General features: G+C 36.6%; 4 protein-coding genes across 5 annotated transcripts; 1 reads left to right on the forward strand and 3 right to left on the reverse strand.

The window, feature by feature from the left end:
• Positions 1-2,285: 2,285 nt before the first annotated feature.
• LOC107431490 (receptor-like protein kinase FERONIA) lies at positions 2,286-5,900 on the reverse strand. Its single transcript, XM_016042424.4, has one exon. The coding sequence runs from the start codon at positions 5,196-5,198 to the stop codon at positions 2,523-2,525; it is 2,676 nt and encodes an 891-aa protein (XP_015897910.3). The 5' UTR covers positions 5,199-5,900; the 3' UTR covers positions 2,286-2,522.
• A 1,635-nt stretch (positions 5,901-7,535) lies between these two features.
• On the forward strand, positions 7,536-11,299 carry LOC107431482 (mannan endo-1,4-beta-mannosidase 6). 2 transcript variants are annotated; one of them, XM_060818496.1, is made up of 6 exons: positions 7,536-7,989; positions 8,996-9,272; positions 9,691-9,889; positions 9,982-10,100; positions 10,214-10,425; positions 10,686-11,299. In XM_060818496.1, the coding sequence occupies exons 1-6, from the start codon at positions 7,964-7,966 to the stop codon at positions 11,116-11,118; spliced, it is 1,266 nt and encodes a 421-aa protein (XP_060674479.1). In that variant the 5' UTR covers positions 7,536-7,963; the 3' UTR covers positions 11,119-11,299. The 2 variants fall into 2 exon arrangements, with proteins under 2 accessions (XP_060674479.1, XP_060674478.1); XM_060818495.1 differs by lacking the exon at positions 7,536-7,989 and adding an exon at positions 8,129-8,795.
• Positions 11,300-11,638: 339 nt separating this feature from the next.
• On the reverse strand, positions 11,639-13,166 carry LOC107431485 (uncharacterized). The gene has a single exon (XM_016042404.4). It carries the CDS (start codon positions 12,722-12,724, stop codon positions 11,831-11,833), a length of 894 nt encoding a protein of 297 aa, XP_015897890.3. The 5' UTR covers positions 12,725-13,166; the 3' UTR covers positions 11,639-11,830.
• Positions 13,167-14,012: 846 nt separating this feature from the next.
• On the reverse strand, positions 14,013-17,435 carry LOC132804254 (receptor-like protein 39). Its single transcript, XM_060818319.1, has one exon. It carries the CDS (start codon positions 17,433-17,435, stop codon positions 14,013-14,015), a length of 3,423 nt encoding a protein of 1,140 aa, XP_060674302.1.
• Between the last annotated feature and the right edge of the window lie 1,644 nt (positions 17,436-19,079).

Below are 19,079 nucleotides of genomic sequence, written 5' to 3' on the forward strand. Positions count from 1 at the left end.
ATGCTAGAAGAAGCAAGCCGAATCTTCAAAGGAAAGATTATTGAGAATCTTCAAATTAATATTTGGACATTTCAAAAACTGGGTGTGGGCTGCTTCTAATATTGCTAACCATGTTATATTACATTGTGACAATGGCAAAGCAGTCTCTTAGCAGTCTCTGCTCTACATTAACATATATGGTCAGTGTTTGTTGCACTTGATATTTTAAAGTTGACTGATTTTTTATTTGTTTTTGCGGCAGAAGAAACGTAATAATCTAAAGGACTTTTCAAATGTTGCAAGGTCTATGGGTGTTACACACTTCCTCATATTGTCAAAAACTGAATCTGCAGCACACTTGAGGGTTGCAAGAACACCAACAAGGCCCAACATACATGACTACTCTTAGGAAGTCGATGTTGCTAATTCCAAATTGCGACCAAGATGTCCTCAAACGTCTTTTCAAAAATCCACCCTTGGTAACTTTATTCCCATCTCAAGCACACTCTGCAAACATACACAGTTCATATAGTTTGTTAAAACAAAAAGAGTCTAAAACTCTATTTTACAACAGTTATTTTGTAGTTCTTTTTTCCCCTCGCTCTGTTGTGAACATGTTTTGTCCTTCTTCTTCCTTTTTGGTGACCTTTCTCAAGAACGTTTTGATGTTCTTTTGGAAACACCAGGCATGATAATTTGGAAATGAGTTTTCAACCGGATGTGGGTTCTACGCTTTCATGACTGAAGCGTTGGATAACTAAACTGAGGTCCATTATTCTTAGGGCATTTTAATTTTATAGATCATATGGATGCCCCTGTACTTTTAATGGTTGAAAATACCTTATATGTTATGGCTTCCTACATAGTCTACATGTGGTGTTGATTAATATGAGAACTGAAGCCATACTTCTAAAAATGTATTTAGTAAGCTTTAAATATTGTTTATTTTATTAATTCCCATAATTGCAGTTACATCCTTGCGTCATTTTTCATGGTTCAAAATTAGCTTCTTTTTTGTTTTTTTGTTTTTTGATTTTAATTTTCCCATCGGTATCAACTGACATGGGATCATGTATTCAACATTTGAAGGAAACGTATGTCAGAGCTTCCAAGAAATTCATGTTTTTCAAAATAGTTAAAGGGAATGACTTCAGTATGAGACTATAAGTCTTAACATTTAAGACATGCTGGCGTGGATGCAAATGACATCAGGAAAAAAATTGTTTCTGGAGGAAACAATTTTGCAGCTGATCTTGGAAGGTGAAGATGATACAAATTGAACTTCTTAAAATTTCTAAAGTTTTACTAGTAAATATTAATTTTTCAAATATCATATATTTGTGAACCAGCAGCTAGAAAGTCCACCACCGGTGTTGTTGACTCTGTCTGTATCTGTATTTGAGTGATTGGACAAACTTCCAAACAGTTGGACCAAGTGGTGGTGCCGACAATTCAATATGAACCTTCAAGTAGGTTGCTGAGGCAGACACGTTCATGGAAACCACTGAAAGGTGCTTAATAGTGTAATCATATTATAATCTTGACAGCTGTTTGGTCCTGCTCTGGGATCTTTTAACCTTAAAAGATAGCCATTTTTTTTTTTTTTTTTTGGTCTTTTCCTGGCAACCAAAAGACAATCGAGGAAAATGGTTTTGGGGGGTCCACATGGGATTTTAGAGAGGAGGTTTCCTAATTCTTACTTTGCCATACCATCCAACTTTCAAATCCACTTCTAATTACAAAACTTTTGTAATAAATATTTGAGCTAAAAAAAAAAAAAAAAAAAAAAAAAACTTTTGTAATAAATAATGATAATTAGAGTGATGTGACTATACCATATCCTTTGTCTATTACTAATATCCTCACTGTCCATCCCTAATAACGACAAACATATAATCCTTTTCTAATTGTCACGATAATCCTGTTCACATACCACATTACCAAATAATAATAAAAAAAGAGTCAAAAACTCGTTCTTCATTTGCTTTTTCCCACGTATATCTGCTGGCTGATCGAAAGCTTTCAAAAATCTATGAGAAGTTGAAAACAACTAAAAAGGTCACTAAAAACAAAAGTCGCTCTCCTGCATTATAGACTATATGACAACTCAACATGGACCCTACTTACATGTTAAATTCCATGGTGATAAGAAATTAATGGTACAACATAAAACTTTATGGGTTTCTCTGTCATCCTACTCTTTATTTGTCAATCCTGAATATCAAAATAAAGGACCTCTAATCAATTCTACCCCCTACGTTCTAAGAAAGCCATCATGGGATATGAATATGGAAGCCAAATTAACATTTCTCTGCCAAAGCAATAGTAATAAAAAATATTATTTTACACTCTTCCGCGCAATTTTAGATACAAATTACAACTAAGTTTGATTAAAACATATCAGATGCTCAAATAAAAAAGAACAGTAAGTAATTGAATAGTGATGATGAGAAAACCAAATTTGATTTCTTTTTGTTTGACAAAAGAGGAAATTGCAAATCGCCTTACAGGTTGGCAATGGCAAACGCAAATGACTTGTTATCTTAACGACCTTTTGGATTCATGATCTGTGAAAACACAGCACTCGGCGTCAAACCATCGGAGTCTTCGCTTGCTAGGCTCCGACCGCCTATGCTCATGCTCATACCACTGCTTCTCGAGTCTGTCACAGTACCATCAAAACCCGGAGATATGTCAGGGTCCTTCTTCCCTTTACAGGGCATGAATGGTTCCTCCTCAATGTCCATTCCCCCAATGCCCTTGCCACTCTCCTCTGCACTCTCTTGTAGCTGCAAAGCAAACTCAAGGTTCCACAGAACATCTCCCATGGATGGTCTTTCAATGCCCTGATCATTGACACATTTCATTGCTGTCTCAGCAAACTTCTTGAAACATTCTGGTGCAATCTTCCCCTTCAAATAAGGGTCCATGATCTGATCAAGGATGCCTTTCTTGTGGCAATGTGCAGCCCACTCTGCCAAGCTCACCTGCTCCTTTGGAAGTGTTGGGTTCAGGGCAGGGCGAGCACACAATACCTCGAAAAGCACAACCCCAAATGAGTAAACATCGGATTTATCAGTGAGTTGTTGCCGCCTGAAATACTCAGGATCCAGATAACCAAAACTACCTTTCACAACAGTGCTGACATGCGTGTGATCCAATGCAGGACCTGTTTTCGACAAGCCGAAATCTGAAACCTTTGCCACAAATTTCTCATCCAAAAGAATGTTAGTTGTCTTAACATCTCGGTGGATAATAGTGTGCTTGGCACCCGTGTGGAGATAGTGTAAACCACGGGCAGCTCCAATGCATATCTCAAGCCTTTGCTTCCATGGCAATGGGGGCTTTTGAGTCTTGTAAAGATGCTCACGCAATGTCCCATAAGCCATGTAATCATAAACAAGGATCATTTCACAGTTTTCTTCACAATACCCAATTAGAGAAACAAGATGGCGATGACGAAGCTTTGAGAGCATTTCAATCTCAGTCTGGAACTCGTGCACACCTTGCTCAGACAGTGGATTCCCACGCTTAATTGCAACTTTGGTTGTTCCATTATCAATTTCACCCTTGTAAACCTTGCCAAAACCTCCGACCCCAAGGAGCAGGGCTTCATCAAAGTTGTTGGTGGCAGCCTTGATCTCAGCAAAGGAGAAATGGCGACAAAGGTTTGAAGGAAGGGATGATGCGTAACTTCCTGTTGTGTTTGTCTTGGCAGAACCTGCAGAGTGTGAATTTCCATATAGAGAAAGTGGGAGCCATCCGGATGGCCCTTCACTTCCACTAGAGTCCTTCCTTAACCTGCGGCGTCGTGACACAAATATAGCAAGGAAACCAAGAACAAGGGCTAAAACAATTCCACCACTTACACCACCAGCGATAATCGCTTTCTGACTCTTTGGTTTATTATTACCAGATGAAGGTGTTGATGGTTCAATTTCGTCCTGTACAGGAAGAGGGGTAGGATTTAGCCCTCCAAGATTACCAGTTGTATCATTAAGCTTGAATACCTCCACTCCATTTAAAATGGCATCATAGAACTGCGACTTTGAAGCAGTGTTTGGATGCAATGCAAGCCACATATCCTGTTGTGGATCCCCAGTTGGAGCAAAAACCACGTAATCCTTATATACTGGAACCCCGTTATGCCTATTTGCCCATCCTGCGACATCGGCCCCCTCCTGTGCAGTTTGATTATTGAGGAAGATATCAAACACTCTTTGATTGATATCGGTTATGTTAGAAGCAACCTCACAAAAATGGAGCCTAACCAAGTATGAAAAGCCCGAGTCTATCGAAAGAATCCAAGTCAAATTGTAATTCAAATTGATCCGCGCATTCGGCCCCATTGATCTGGCAGTGGAATAAACATCAAGCGGTGCAACATAAGAAGGCATACCATCAGGATAGGTGATTGTCAAGTTTGGATCAGCTGTCTCAGGAACACCAAAAGCTGCTCCATATATATAATTTGTGTCATCATACCACGACCGGAACATCCCCGTATCTTTGTCCGGCGATATATCATTTCCTCCGACATTTAAACGATACACATTCTCAAGAGCAGTAGTGTTATCAATAATAAAAGGTGAATCTTGACCCACAATCTTGGTGGTTCCATCAGTGGTACTATAAATATCAGGCATTGACACAACTTCAATCCCATTAACAAAAGCATAAGAATTGGAAATTTTAGATTCTGGCTTGAAAGAAATATCCAATTTATCACCTTCTACGTAGACTGAATACTCCTTCACAAGGGAAACGTAGTTCAAAGCTTGTGTAGTTTGAAAAGCACTGAAATTCTTGAGAAGTGTGTAGGACTGAGCCGTGACGGTGAAGACTGCGTTGGAGGCGTTCCGGTTGTCGTAGGAAACCGGGTAAAAGTAGAGGCGAACGAATTTCCGGCCCGGGCCCACCGGAATACTGTAAGTGAAGACGGAGCTGAAAACCCTAGCGGTCATATAAGGGACTTCGGAGACTGAAGGGTCTTGCGTGGAAGCTTTCGCCGCCGTGGAGCTCCCAGATTTCTGTAGAAAGCTCGAAGCGATATCGGAGGTCCATTTCTGGCCGGGTGTTTCGCCGTTGGGTCCACCGCAGTTGAGGAAGTACTCGTCGGCCGGAACGTAATTGGCGGCGAAAACTACATGGATTGAGAAGCTCAAGAACGCTAAAATTACAGCACTTATAGTAGCTTTGCACTTGTAAGTGTTCTTCATGGACTTATAAAAAATAAAAAAATGAACAAAAGGAGCTTTTTTCGAGATTTCAGCTGAGAAATTCAGCTCCGGAAATTTTTTCTGATTCTAAGGTGGATCGAGATCTGAATCTCTTTCTCTCTCACACACACTAAAAATCAAGATCGGATAGATTACAAAGAAAGTAAGGATTTTTCCAGGTTCCCAAACAGTAAACTGAATAAATAAACAAATAAATAATGTCAGGGGAAATGGATTATCCAAGAAGGGAATTCAAATCAAAGAAAGCAGCTTGAAGATTGAGAATTGGGGGAAAAAAAAATATTAAGGAAAGCTGGAAACTTGGAAGAAAAACACCGCTGAGAGATTGCTTGCAAAAACACCGGGGAAAATGGAAGAGTAGACTTCAAGCCATGGCAGAAGATGAAGATGAGGTGTACAGAAGTAATCAGTAAACCATGCGTGAAGATCGGAACGGCACCGTATCTGAAACAAAGTTTGAGAATGGGAGAGATCGGCCGGAGAGTGAGAGAGAGAAAAAGTTGAACCGAAAAGCAGAGAGAGAGAGAGAGAGAGAGAGAAACGGAGAAGAAAAAGTGTTTGTGGTTTGTTTGGAGTATTTTCTTCTTACACAAAATGATGTTTTCTGAATAATATTTCTTTCTTTTTTTGGCTAAGACCTTAACCTGTTTTCTTTTTTTTATTAAAAGTGAAACGACGACGATTATTGTCAGTGATGGAGTTAATGTTTTATTTTTGTAGTGGTAGGAAAAACCATGTGCAATGAGTGGCGGTTTCTTACGATAACGATTATGGGCTTGGCGGTTGCAGGGTATTTACATTAGTGCCATTTTGCAGTAGAAGCGAAGGTGATGAAAGATTGGATGACAGATAAGAGAAACGCGTTAAATAAATAAAATTAAAATATAAAAAAATTTAAAAAAATTGAATGAACGCGTAGAGCACCGCCACCATCTTCTGTTTTGGGCAGCACAGCTTAACTGTCGTGGGGTGCCCCACACATTAGTTGTTTAGTTGCTGGACTCACTCACTTTTTCTTTCTTCTCTCTCTCTCTCTCTCTATCTGTCTTGAGGTTGTCTTTTTAATGTAAGAGATTTGAACTTAATATTGACATTTTATTAGTGTAGTTTACTGTTTTTACAGTTGCATGATATAAATTTAAGGACTGTGTTTTTTGGGTGAATAATTTAAGGACTTTAGTTTTTTGCATTTAATGTGAGTAAACTCTTTAGGCTTTATTTATTTATTTATTATTATTATTATTATTGTTATGTTTTCCCTTTTACCTTTTGTTGAATTTGAAATTGGATTTTCGAAAAGTTAAATGGTGGAACCCAAAAAAGAATGAACAAATGGTGTAACACACAAAAGAATGAACAAGAAATTCAATGATTGAAAAAAATAAGGCATGGACTCCACCACGTAGCTTTCTTCCCCTGAGCCAGTAAATTACTAATGAGGCCATTTGTCTATGTTCAAATCACCACTCAGCCATGTAGCTTTAAATTCTTCTACTTTGAAAAAAGTAAATAATTAGGTAACTAACGGATAAGTTATAGCATAATAGCATTCACTAAAAAAACACTAATAAGGTACACCCTGCTTTTAGGCTGGCTGATTGATATTTCACTTTGATTGAAAATTAATTAATATTTTTATAAGCCCCTCCACTGCAATAATATAGAAAAGTAGGAAGCATTATTCCCTATTTGACCACGAACTAAAATATCATTTTATGATTCTAAAACCAAAATTTGTTCTTAAAATAAAAACAATCTCAAAATGTTTTATTGGATCAGCACTAAAAAAACTGTCTATTTTAAGATTATTCATTTACTAAAGAATACAATTTGCTTTTAATTTTTTTTTTTTTAAAGGATAGTTAAACAATACATGAAAGTCAAACCTTATGGTATTTCTTGTTGTTTTATTTTTAGCTAGTGTTTAAATTTATTATTTGATGTCAAATTAACATTTTTTTGGTTTTGATATTTTTTTTTTCTTTGGTAGTGACGAAGGATTCCAGACCAAAAAAATGAGCAAGGATTCATTTGGGCCTTCATTAACCGGTAGGCCCTATATTGTCTCTAACTTCCAAGTCCCCAGCCCAAAATTATTCGTTCTTGTGTAGAAACAAAGATGAAAAAAAACAGCTGAAGAAACAACTTACAATAGAGATTTCTTATGAATCTAAACTTATAAATCAATTACAAAGGAATGGACTTTTGCACACTGCGTTGTTCTTGGCTTTTGGGATAATTAGGTTTTCTTAAAATATTAAATTGGGGTTCAAATTAAATTCAAACCTTACATACAAGACACAAATTTTACCATCAACATGACCTTGAACGAGAATTTTGCTGTATATATTGTGCCTACGCACAAAACCAGCAACATTCTAGAATTTAAAAGAAGTTGCATCAAATTGATTTTATCTGAAAAATCTGACAGGACAAAAAAGACCAATTTCTTTTTTTTCTTTTTGGGACAAGAAATTTTAGTATAATCAGTAAATAAAATCATAAATATATACACTATAGATATATACAGTGCCCTCACAATGAAAACACATGAAGAAAAGTATCACATTATATACACGTGGCATGCTATGAGGAGAAGGATTGTGCTTTCATCACCTCCTCCTCTTCTTCTTCTTCTTCTTCTTCTTCCTGTCTATGCATCTCTCTCTCTCTCTCTCTCTCTCTCTATGTATTCATGCCATTCTCGGTGCCATTGCGCTTGAAAGCCACCACTATTGAACATTATGCAAGTACCATTTACCAGAAACAGGTAGATAAACCATTTCTTTCTTTCTTTCTTTCTATGTTTATATATTGAATTGAACTTGGGGATCTTCATGAACAAGTTCCTTCCGAAAGTTAAAACTGACCAAGACATCTCAACTAACCAAAACCCACATCATATTACCTAATAAAACTCGAGAGATATCGTTTTTTATGCATATATGACAAGTAAATCTATATTTGGTTCTGCTATACTCCTTATCTTGCATTTGAAAACTTTTCCAGAGTAGCAATTATCCTGTTCATTTCCATGTCGCTCTATAACTTATGTAATGTCCCACTTTCCTCATTATAATGTAGGACTATTTGTAGGACCACTTTGACGTACCTTAGGATTTATAGAAGCTGCAACTTTACTCTTACCCTTTCATATTTGTTATCTTCCACAAAATGATCAGATCTCAAGGGAAAAAGAACAAATAATATAATTGGTAGAGCAAATTCAGCGAGCCAGATTCATTGTCTTCCCTTCAAAGCTTGAAACATGATCCCCACTTCAACACTTTTCTTGTCTGCCATTGTTTCCTTGCTACTATTACACTAGCTATAGAAATGTAAAAGATATAAATACCTAAGAAGTGCAATCAATATGCAGATGTATCTGGAAAAATTCAATACCATGGATTCCCACAACGAAAAACTTGGGTTTTGCGATTTTTTTATGATAGCCATTTTCGTGGTTTTTGCTATTCATTCGTGTCCTACTGTATATGGTGAAAGTGGAGCCGAGAAATTTTTAAACGTGGTGGAGCAAGTGGAAGATCATCTACCATATTCTAGCAGTAGTGAAGGGTATATAGACACACACACACACACACACACACACACATATATATATATATATATATATATGTATATTTGAGAATATCATGTATTAACTTGTTTCTAGCAGCTAGATACATGCACACCTAGAATTCGCCCGAATGTGTATTTATTTTAAGTACAGAAAAGTATTTCTACTTGACTATTTTTGGGTATTTTTGTGTGATTAGGACTGATGAGGTGGATTTGGAAGATGATACATGGCAAATGGTGCAGAAGAAAGGGAACCAATTTGTCATTGATGATCAACCTTTCTATATAAATGGTTTCAACACATACTGGTTGATGGTATTTGCTGCTGACCAATCAACAAAAGGGAAGGTCAGTGAGTTGTTTCAACAGGCATCTTCTGCAGGTCTCACAGTTTGTAGGACTTGGGCTTTCAATGATGGTCAATATCGTGCTCTTCAAAAGTCCCCTTCAGTTTATGATGAAGAAGTTTTCAAGGTACTTAAGATTGTTTCAAGCTCGTTAATCATTGAGTTACTTTTCTTGCGGTTTATTGATATTCAACTTTCATCCAACAACGGTGCCTAATGCCATTGTCTCTGTGGTTTTTATGAACCATAATGGAATTGGTTTTCTTGCAGATTTCATCTGCTTTCTCAACTAGATTTGGAAGCTGAAAATTTAATCACTTTGTACTTTAAAATAGCTTCTTCTTAATTACGTATATGTTGAACCAAACATGATACATAAACCTGCGAGTTACGTTGTTGTGCTAAACAAAGTTTGAGACATTTCTACATCGTTGAATGACTAGTATCAAATTGGCTGTAAGAGGAATTCATAGAATGTTAATTAATTCCATAATGAGTACAGGCAATTCATAGAATGCTAATCAGTTTCATAATGAGTTATACAGGCTTTGGATTTCGTAGTAAGTGAAGCACGAAAATACAAGATCAGGCTTATACTTTCATTAATCAACAACTGGGATGCATATGGTGGAAAATCACAATATGTCAAATGGGGAAAAGCAGCCGGCTTGAATTTGACATCCGATGATGACTTCTTTTCTCATCCAACTCTCAAAAGTTACTACAAAGCTCATGTTAAGGCAAGTTCCTATTTTGTTAAGAATCATAGTTAACCTTCTTTTGTTCGTTTAGTATAATATCTTTATGATCCTTGGATATTTTTGAGTTACAGACAGTGCTTAATAGAGTGAATACACTCAATAACATTACGTACAAGAATGACCCTACGATTTTTGCTTGGGAATTGATGAATGAGCCTAGATGCACCTCTGATCCCACTGGTGATATTCTTCAGGTTTGTTTAAGAACGTGTTTATGTGATTGTAATATATTGGATACAAGTTTATAAAATTATGTCATATTCTTAAAAACTCGAGGAATAAATTCTGTTCATATTATGTGATCTAGAACTGGATACAAGAAATGGCAGTCTATGTGAAGAGCATTGATCCAAAACACTTACTGGAGATTGGATTAGAAGGATTCTATGGTCCCTCAACACCTAACAAAGTTCAATTCAATCCAAACACATATGCTCAACAAGTTGGAACAGATTTTATAAGAAACCACCAGGCTCTTGGTGTTGATTTTGCTTCTGTTCACATCTACGCAGACTCTTGGTAGGTTTTTTTGTCAATTGATTATGTAAATTAGTCATATACTCAGTAGTTAGTGCAAGTATTGAGTGCTTCATAATCCGCATTAATATATATTAGATCATATTCATTTAGACAGTAGTAACATAACATAATCTGTAATTGCAAAGGTTCATGTTGCGTACCTTCAGGCTTCAACGTTCATTGTTATATGAATTCTCTGCATACTTGTAGTAAACATGTGTTGGATGACTTCTGACTGAATCATGAACTCATGGATGAAGGATTTCTCAATCAATCTCTGATGTTCATCTCCAATTTACCAAATCATGGGTTGAAGCTCACATAGATGATGCTGAGAAATATCTAGGAATGCCCGTTGTGTTTGCTGAGTTTGGAGTATCAACAAAAGATCCCGGCTACAATTCATCATTCCGGGACACCCTTATCAGCACAGTGTACAAGAGCCTCTTGGAGTCAACAAAGAAGGGAGGGAGTGGGGGTGGGAGCCTTTTGTGGCAGCTATTCCCTGAAGGGACAGATTACATGGATGATGGGTATGCCATTGTGCTCTCTAAATCTCCTTCAACGACTAAGATTGTATCGCTTCAGTCAACAAGACTTGCGCTTTTCAACTCCAGGTGTTCCTGGAAATGCCACTGGGGTTGCAAGAAGAAGAACTCATTGGAGAAAATCAGTAACCATGATGAGTTATAAGGTTTTATATATAAGAGAAGTCAGAAACCAACTTGGTTGAAAAGGAAAGTGAGTGTGGATTCCTATTATCTATCTGGATCCGCAAGCTCATGTTATATTGCCTACAGAACTTTGAAAATAAAGTTGGTGTTTTGAACTTGGAGACAGTTAATGTGAATAATAATAGTATATTTTGCATGCATCTAATGTTATTGATGGATAGAGTTCCTGAGCTCTGATTCGAAGATTGAATGCTTAACAAACATTGAGTCAGATTCATAGAGACGCCAAGAGGACTACAATTAGAAAAAAATAAAAAAATAAAAAACAGCAAAAATTAAACAATAAAAGAGGAAAATAATAAGTGCAAGATGTTGCAACCAGAGGGTGAGAAAGAAGAAGAAACTATCAAATGCGGAAACTCATTAATTTTCAATGAGGCATAATGCTAATCAAAGCAAATTTAAGTTAAAAAAAAAAAAAAATCTATATAAACGAACTTATACAAAAATAGTTCTTTTTTCTTTGATGGAATGCAAACTTCATTTTTCAATAGTATTTCTATTCTATATATATATATCTGAAAACAGAAAAAACATAATGAAATATGGGGAAGTATATTATAGTAACTTGGAAGCTTATACTATGTTTTTTTCAAAAGTAAATTTAAAAGATAATCATTCACAATACCCCCCAAAAAAAAAAAAAAAAAGTTCTCAGCTTTGTAGTTTAATCATTCACTTAGCTCATCTTCAATGTCAGAAACATTCATTCTGGCAGAAGCTTGTTTAGCCCACTTGACAATTTTCTCGGCCTCACGGCTGATCTTCTCTTCTTCCTTCAGTGCTTTTCTAAGAATCTTTTCCTGCTCTTTTCTCGAGAAAGTACCCAAATCCGAGAAAGTCTCATCGCCAATGCTGCAATCAAAGTCGAGGACTGAACCACGATTTTCCTTACTCTTTCTGCTAGAATTCTTCTTCGGAGAACACCAGAAGCAGCCTGCTTTCTTCGGCGGAGATGGCGAAGAACGCATCAAGGAATTAGAAGACCCCAGTGGAGAAGAAAATGACCCTGTTTTCGATTTCCGATTAGAACACTTCTTCTTGTCTGGATTCCGTTTAGAATCCGAAAGAATTGCATTTTCCAGCGACGAGATGGAAGAATCCGTAGAAGAAGAAACTGACTCATGTATTGCTTCCGATTTTGAACCCCTTTTTCCATCCGAATTTTCTTTCAAAACCTCCTTTTGAACCGAGAAATCCTTCGAGTCCGGTGGTAATGAGGAAATCCCAGATTGCGATTTCTTCTTGAAATCACTTTTCTTATCTGGGTTCTGTTTGGTAGGCGAGAAAATCTCAGAATCTTCATCGGAAGCGCCATCAGAGTCTCCTTCTTTACCTTTTACAGAGCTATCCAACGGGGTCTTTCCTCTGAGCTTGGAGTTGGTTTGTGGGAATGTTTTGAGCTTGCGAAAGCGGGATTCTAGGTCACTGGGGAGCAGAGAATCGACGAAGGAAGAGCAGTTGATGGTGGAGACTTGTTCGAGAATGCATAGGTCTTGCGCTTGGGAAATGAGCTCGTCCACTGCCGATTCGTCTGTGTCGGAGAGGAATGAGAAATCCGCCATTTCTGGAATCGGGAGCAGAGCAAATGGTGTTTGGATGGTGGAGACTTCTTCTTCTTCTTCTTGTTTTGTAGGGTTAGAAAGCAGAGGTGCTGTGAAGTGTGGGGCTGTGGACTGGGTATCCCCAACGGCTAACTCATGCCTTTTTCATGTGAAGGGTCAAATTTTTCAGCGCCCGGGACCCACTTTCATACGCAAGTAGGCCAGGCTTGTGATTTTGCTTTTGACGACATGATTGAGTTAATATCCCTAACAACCCCTAAGTTCGCACTCATTTCACTCTAATCCTACTCGGTTTTTTTTTTTTCTTTTTTTTCCCTCTTTTTTAATATGAATTTACACCTTCATAAGAGGAATTAATGTGGACAACATTTAACTCTAATAAATGACCGTGAAGAGTTAAAAATGCAATCAATCTATAATATTAACACTTATTATTATAAAAAAAATAAAAATAAAAAAATAAAATCTATAATAATGAACACTGTTATGGTTTTACCAAATAAATTTACTAGGTATAATGGTTTACAAATTAATATAATCTAAATACATAAATTAGTGAAGTGAATAAAACAATTGACACATTGCTTCTCATGTTATTTAATTTTATTTGATAAACTGTTTGATTACTCTAGCATTATTGCTATAACTAAGCTTAAAACAATTAGATAAACCAAGGAAGACAAGCTTTTAAATGTCGTTCTCTTTAATTGAACCTCTAGTAGGATCCTTAAAAATAAAATAAAAAAATAAAAAATAAAAAAAAGGAGAAGAAGAAGAAGAAGAAGAAGAAAGGGAAATCCGGATTATACCCATTACATTGCATTACGCATCAATAATTCTCGAAGCAACCTAGTAATATTCCTTAAGAGAAGGAGGTTAAAGATTATGGCTTATGAATTATATTACTTCATTTCACATATTAATTATATACAGGTTGGATTTTTTAAGAAATATGAATGCCTTCTTTCACATGAACTATAAATTACAGGAACAAAAAAAGCTCAAATGCAATACTAAATATTACTTCAAGATCATGACAATATTACATATATAGCGATAACAGGGGAAGAGTATTACTTCAAGATCATGACAGTATTAAATATACAATGATAACAGGGGAAGAGACAGATATTTCTGTTCCATGGATAAACACAAACATGTATATATAGAGGAAGGAAAGTAAAGGAGAACAGCAAAGATTGCATTGCTTACCTTGTCACACCATCCACACAAGGGCTAAATCCATCCAAAGTGCACTTTCGGCGACATTCTCTGTTTCCTCTGCCTATTATTTGCGTATTCGCATCTTCCATGACAACCATTTCTTTAGAAGTAGCTGAGGTAAAATCTTAAATGCAATGTCCTCAACATGATCATAATACCATTTCCTCCATCTCCTGGAAAACACAAGAGGCCCATTCACAATTCCAAACCCAACAACGAATCCAACTTCAGCACCTATCAGATCCCATCTTATCTCAGTGCCAGAGTTTGAATGTCTGGCTTCAGGAGGTGTTTTTGGCAGTACATTTGCCACATCATTGCTGCAATTTGGTGTCAATGGAGGCCCACATAGTCCGTCATTTTCCTCAAAACAATCAGCTGAAAACGTCTGAATTTGAGTACCCTTGGGGATTCTTCCAGAAAGTCGATTATGGGAAAGGTCCAGAACTTGAAGGAAATTCAAGTTTGAAAGTGATGCCGGGATTTCCCCATTCAAGTAGTTTCTCGAGAGGTCTAGAGACTCGAGTTGCTTTAATTTGCCAAAAGATGAAGGGATATGACCGCTGAGAGCATTATTGGACAAGTTGAGTACCATGAGAGCTTCGAGTTGTCCCAGTTCTTTTGGGATTTTGCCATTGAAGTTGTTGCTTGAAAAGTCAATGCAGGTGAATCCTTGCGGTATCTTTATTAGCTCCATCTCTAGACGTTTGTTGGTAACAGTCACTGCATCTTTAAAATTGGCACTCGCTGGAGGCATCGCTTCAGTTACGACACTTGGATCTCTGAGTTGGGATTGGCCACCATCTCCAACTGCCATCATTGCATGCCATTTTGATAAGCATTGGAATGGTAGTTCACCACTGAAATTGTTGGAAGCTACATTCACAATTTGAATCGCTGGCCAATCACCAATGCCGTTTGGACATGTAATGCACCCATGTAATTTGTTCGAGCGCAAAATAAGGACACGTAAGGTGGATATGTTTTTCAATAATAATGGAAAGCTGTCCACCATTTGATTGTTCCCAAGGTTTAAAAGTTCCAAAGCACTGCAATTGCCTAGAGATTTGGGAATCCTATCTGTCAGTAAGTTTCCATTAAGATCTAGGGTCTTCAAACTGCAATAAAAAGGAAATGCATCAGGAATTGGGCCTTTCAAGTTGTTCCCTCGAAGGCTCACCAGAATGGTCTGATTCATTGCAATGATACACCTTGGTATTTTGCCGTTCAAAGTGTTGTTGGACAGATCAAGAACTTGTAGATCACTTGCATTGCATATGGATTTAGGAATAACTCCAGTAAGGCTATTGTTTGAGAGGGATAAATAAGAAGTATAACTAAGGTTTAGACCAATGTCAGATGGAATGGAAGATGTAAAATTATTGCTAGACAAATCTATGTGGTCAGCATAGAGTGGTAGAATGGGAATCTTCCCCTGGAACCGGTTAAAACTAAGATCGAGGGAAGAAACATTGTAAAGAGAATATGGTTCTTGCATGCCTACCAGCTGATTACGTGAAAGATTCAGAGCTGTATAAGGACCACCCCCAACTTTCCAAACCCAACTAGGTATCTCCCCATAAATTTGGTTATTTGAAAGGTCCAATCCCGACAGCTGTGGCAGGTTCTTAATTTGATCAGGAAATACTCCGAGTTTGCAAGAAGCAAGGTTTAAATAATTCAATTGGGGAAAATAAGAGAAATTAGAATTATTATCACCACTTGAACCAACGAATAATAATAAATCGTTATAGGAAAGGTCAAGGTAATAAAGATTGGAAAAGTCGTGAATCATATTATCGAGCTCTATGGTACTATTGAATTTGTTGGAAGAGAGTATGAGATACTCGAGGTTTCTGAGTTTGAAGATTGACATGGGAATAGTACCTTGGAGTTTGTTGCTACCCAAATCAATACAACGTAATACTGAGGAAGATGCATTTGGAAATTCAAGAAGCTGACCACTAAATTCATTGTACGAAAGGTCAATGAAATCAACAGATGGAAGGGCAAACAGAGATGAAGGGATGTTTCCATTGAGGGAATTATTCATCAAGTCAACGTAGACAAGGTGCAGAAGGCCTTCCCACTGAGTTGATGGAATTGGACCAATGAAGCGATTACTGGAGAGGTCTATTCCGGTTAAATTCTTGAACATATGAAAAGATGGGATTGGACCAATGAAGTTGTTAGATGATAAATCAAGGTAAACAATTTGGGTAAGCTTTGCTATAGAATCTGGAAATGTTCCGTTGAAGTTGTTAGATGATAAATCAAGGTCAACAAGTTGGGTAAGCTTTGTTATAGAATCTGGAAATGTTCCGTTGAAGTAGTTACGTGATAAACCAAGATGAACAAGTTGAGTGAGGTTTGTGATTGAGTTTGGAAGTGGTCCGCTGAAACCACAACCGGAAACATCTAACGTTGATAACCGCACAAGGTTACCGATAGAAGCAGGTAATCTCCCTCCTGATGAATTTGTGCCGGATATCACCAGACTTTGAAGATGACTATCCATGGGTAACTCTGACAAAGAAACCTGCAGCAAGTCATTGAAGGATAATTCCAGAGTCCTTAATGTTTGTACCTGAAAGATCTCTTTAGGAAACGTTCCAGACAAGTTGCAAGCCCCGAGAGACAAGGAAGTCAAGTTTGAGAAATTCGCGAAGAATTCTGGAACTCGGGAAGACAAATCGTAATTGTCATCCAGTCGAATAATTGATAAAGATTTCAGCTTGGCAAGCGACCGAGGAATAGGCCCAGAAAGATAACAATCTCTCAAGCTCAAAACTCGCAGATGAGGCAGTGAAGAAGATGATAAGCGGGCCATACCCCACTCATTCCCTGGTGCTGATATATTTACACCATCAAGGTATACTTCTTCAAGTTTGGTCATGTTTCCAACCAACATCCCCAAATTTGGGATCTGAAGGGGACTCGGATTGTAAGTCTCATACATTTCACCAAAATCATAATAAACAGAATAACTGCATAAGTCAAGATTGACCAACTTTGAGAGGCGTGATATCTGTTTTGGGATTTGTCCCATGAAGCCCGAATTTGAGAAATTCAGATAACTCAAATTTGTGAGGTTACCTATCCTTGATGGAATGGTAGAGTTTAAGTCGTTAAGAGACAAATCCAAGATCTGGAGATAAGCAAGGTTGAAAAGGGTAGAATTATTGTCAATTCCACCGGAAATGGATTCGTTGCTCAATTTTAGACCAGTGACACGTCCTTCATGATCACAGCTTATACCTGGCCAGTTACAGCAATCAGAGCTTTGATTCCAATGCACCAGAATTTTGGACGTGGTTGTGTTGAAGGTGAGGGTATGCTTGAGTTGAAGCAACAAAGATTGTTGATGGCTTAGACAATTTTGGCCAGTGCCACCCACGACCACAACAACATGATGGCCGAAGAAGAATAAAGATGAGTAGATGGAGAACAAAAATAAAAGCCATGAAACAGGGAGTGGAATTGCCATTCTGTGGCTGCTAAGAGAATAGAGAAACTGAATCCCCCACTCATTTCCATTCAATATATAATATACCTATAGAACCAAACTGTTCGATTGCTAACGTGTTTCGTACGGCATTAACATTTGCGTCAAAAAGACTTCACCAAGTCAACTAACCAATGACTTGCTAGTCTACCAACACCATATTTCTTAATTTTCTCTTCTTACCCTATTGAATTAGATTCTATATTTTATATTTGTTACTTTGTTACACTTTTTTCTTTACTATTTATTTAATTTATTAGATATTGTCATTGGATAGATTATTAAATTCTTTAACATTATTTATTTTCTTACCTATGTAAATTAGATTGCAGTGCTCTAATATATATGAAATTATTCTATGCCATATAAAACAGGGAAGAAAAATCTGTATTTATTTCATATCTCAATCTGATCTTTCATTATTATTACTATTTTTTTTATAAAAAAAAAATTCCCGCGTGCCTACACATGTTGTACATCAATAATTTTTATGCATGTTTCAAATTCTTCTCAATAAGCCAACAACTCAGAGAAAAAAAAAAAAAAGAAAAAAGAAAAAAAGCAAAAAGGCGAATTAAGTTCTAATTAACTTTTTGGTCGTTCCCAAAAAAGACCGTCCTTATTACGTTAGGTTTAAACTTTTCATTTTTCTAAGTTTTTATTCCAATATTAATAGGCATGGATAGGGAAAATCAATATTGCGATCAAGTACTCAACAAGCAACTGTGTACCGCAACTTCATAAGCAATTGACTCCATGCATGATACATAAATATATATAAAATCTTTGTATGGTATATCTTGTCATTCCATTTTAAAGTATACATATAAAAGAGTTGTTTACTCTATTAATCCATGATCTATGTCCATGCTTTGTCTTTAAACTTTTTTTTCCCTAGCACTTTCGTCTTTAAATTTAAAACTTTAATTCACTGTGGTCTTTAACTATTTATAGTTTAATTTTTAGTAGTTTTAAGGCATGCAATGTACTTGATAACTTAATTAACACAATTTATTCTGTTATTCAAAGTTCTTGACCAAATTTGTTTTCAATATTTTACTGATTCTGTTATTCAAAGTTCTTGACCAAATTTATTCCCTACTAAACAAATTTTCCATTTGAAATCAGTTTAATTAGTATTTGATCACTAAATTAACACAAAATCAAGCTAAAGATTATGAAACAGGGACTGGAGATTGTCATTTTGTTGCTACAAAAGAATAGATCCCACTCATTTCTATTCAATGTATACACAAGAACCAAATGTTTGATTGCTTGCACACCACGCTGCATTAACATTTACCTCAAAATGTACTTCACCAAGTCAACTAACAATGACAAGCTATATAGTCTACGAAGACCATGTTTCTTGTCATATTAATCTGATGCGTTTGTCAACTAACCATGACAAACTAACGTCTTCTCAAGATGAAAGCTTGCCAGATAAGGCCAAAGGACAAGATTATTAAAATAAAAAAAATAAAAAAAAAGGAAAAAGAAAAAAAGACTATACGATATCTTTTGATTGTACAATTGACTTTATTTATTTATTATTATTATTATTTTGTTGGGTATGTGTATTACATAAATTTCTAGGCTGCATACATGTTGTGTTGCTAAACATTT

This window comes from Ziziphus jujuba, chromosome 6, assembly GCF_031755915.1.
Source record: "Ziziphus jujuba cultivar Dongzao chromosome 6, ASM3175591v1".
Lineage (NCBI taxonomy): Eukaryota > Viridiplantae > Streptophyta > Magnoliopsida > Rosales > Rhamnaceae > Ziziphus > Ziziphus jujuba.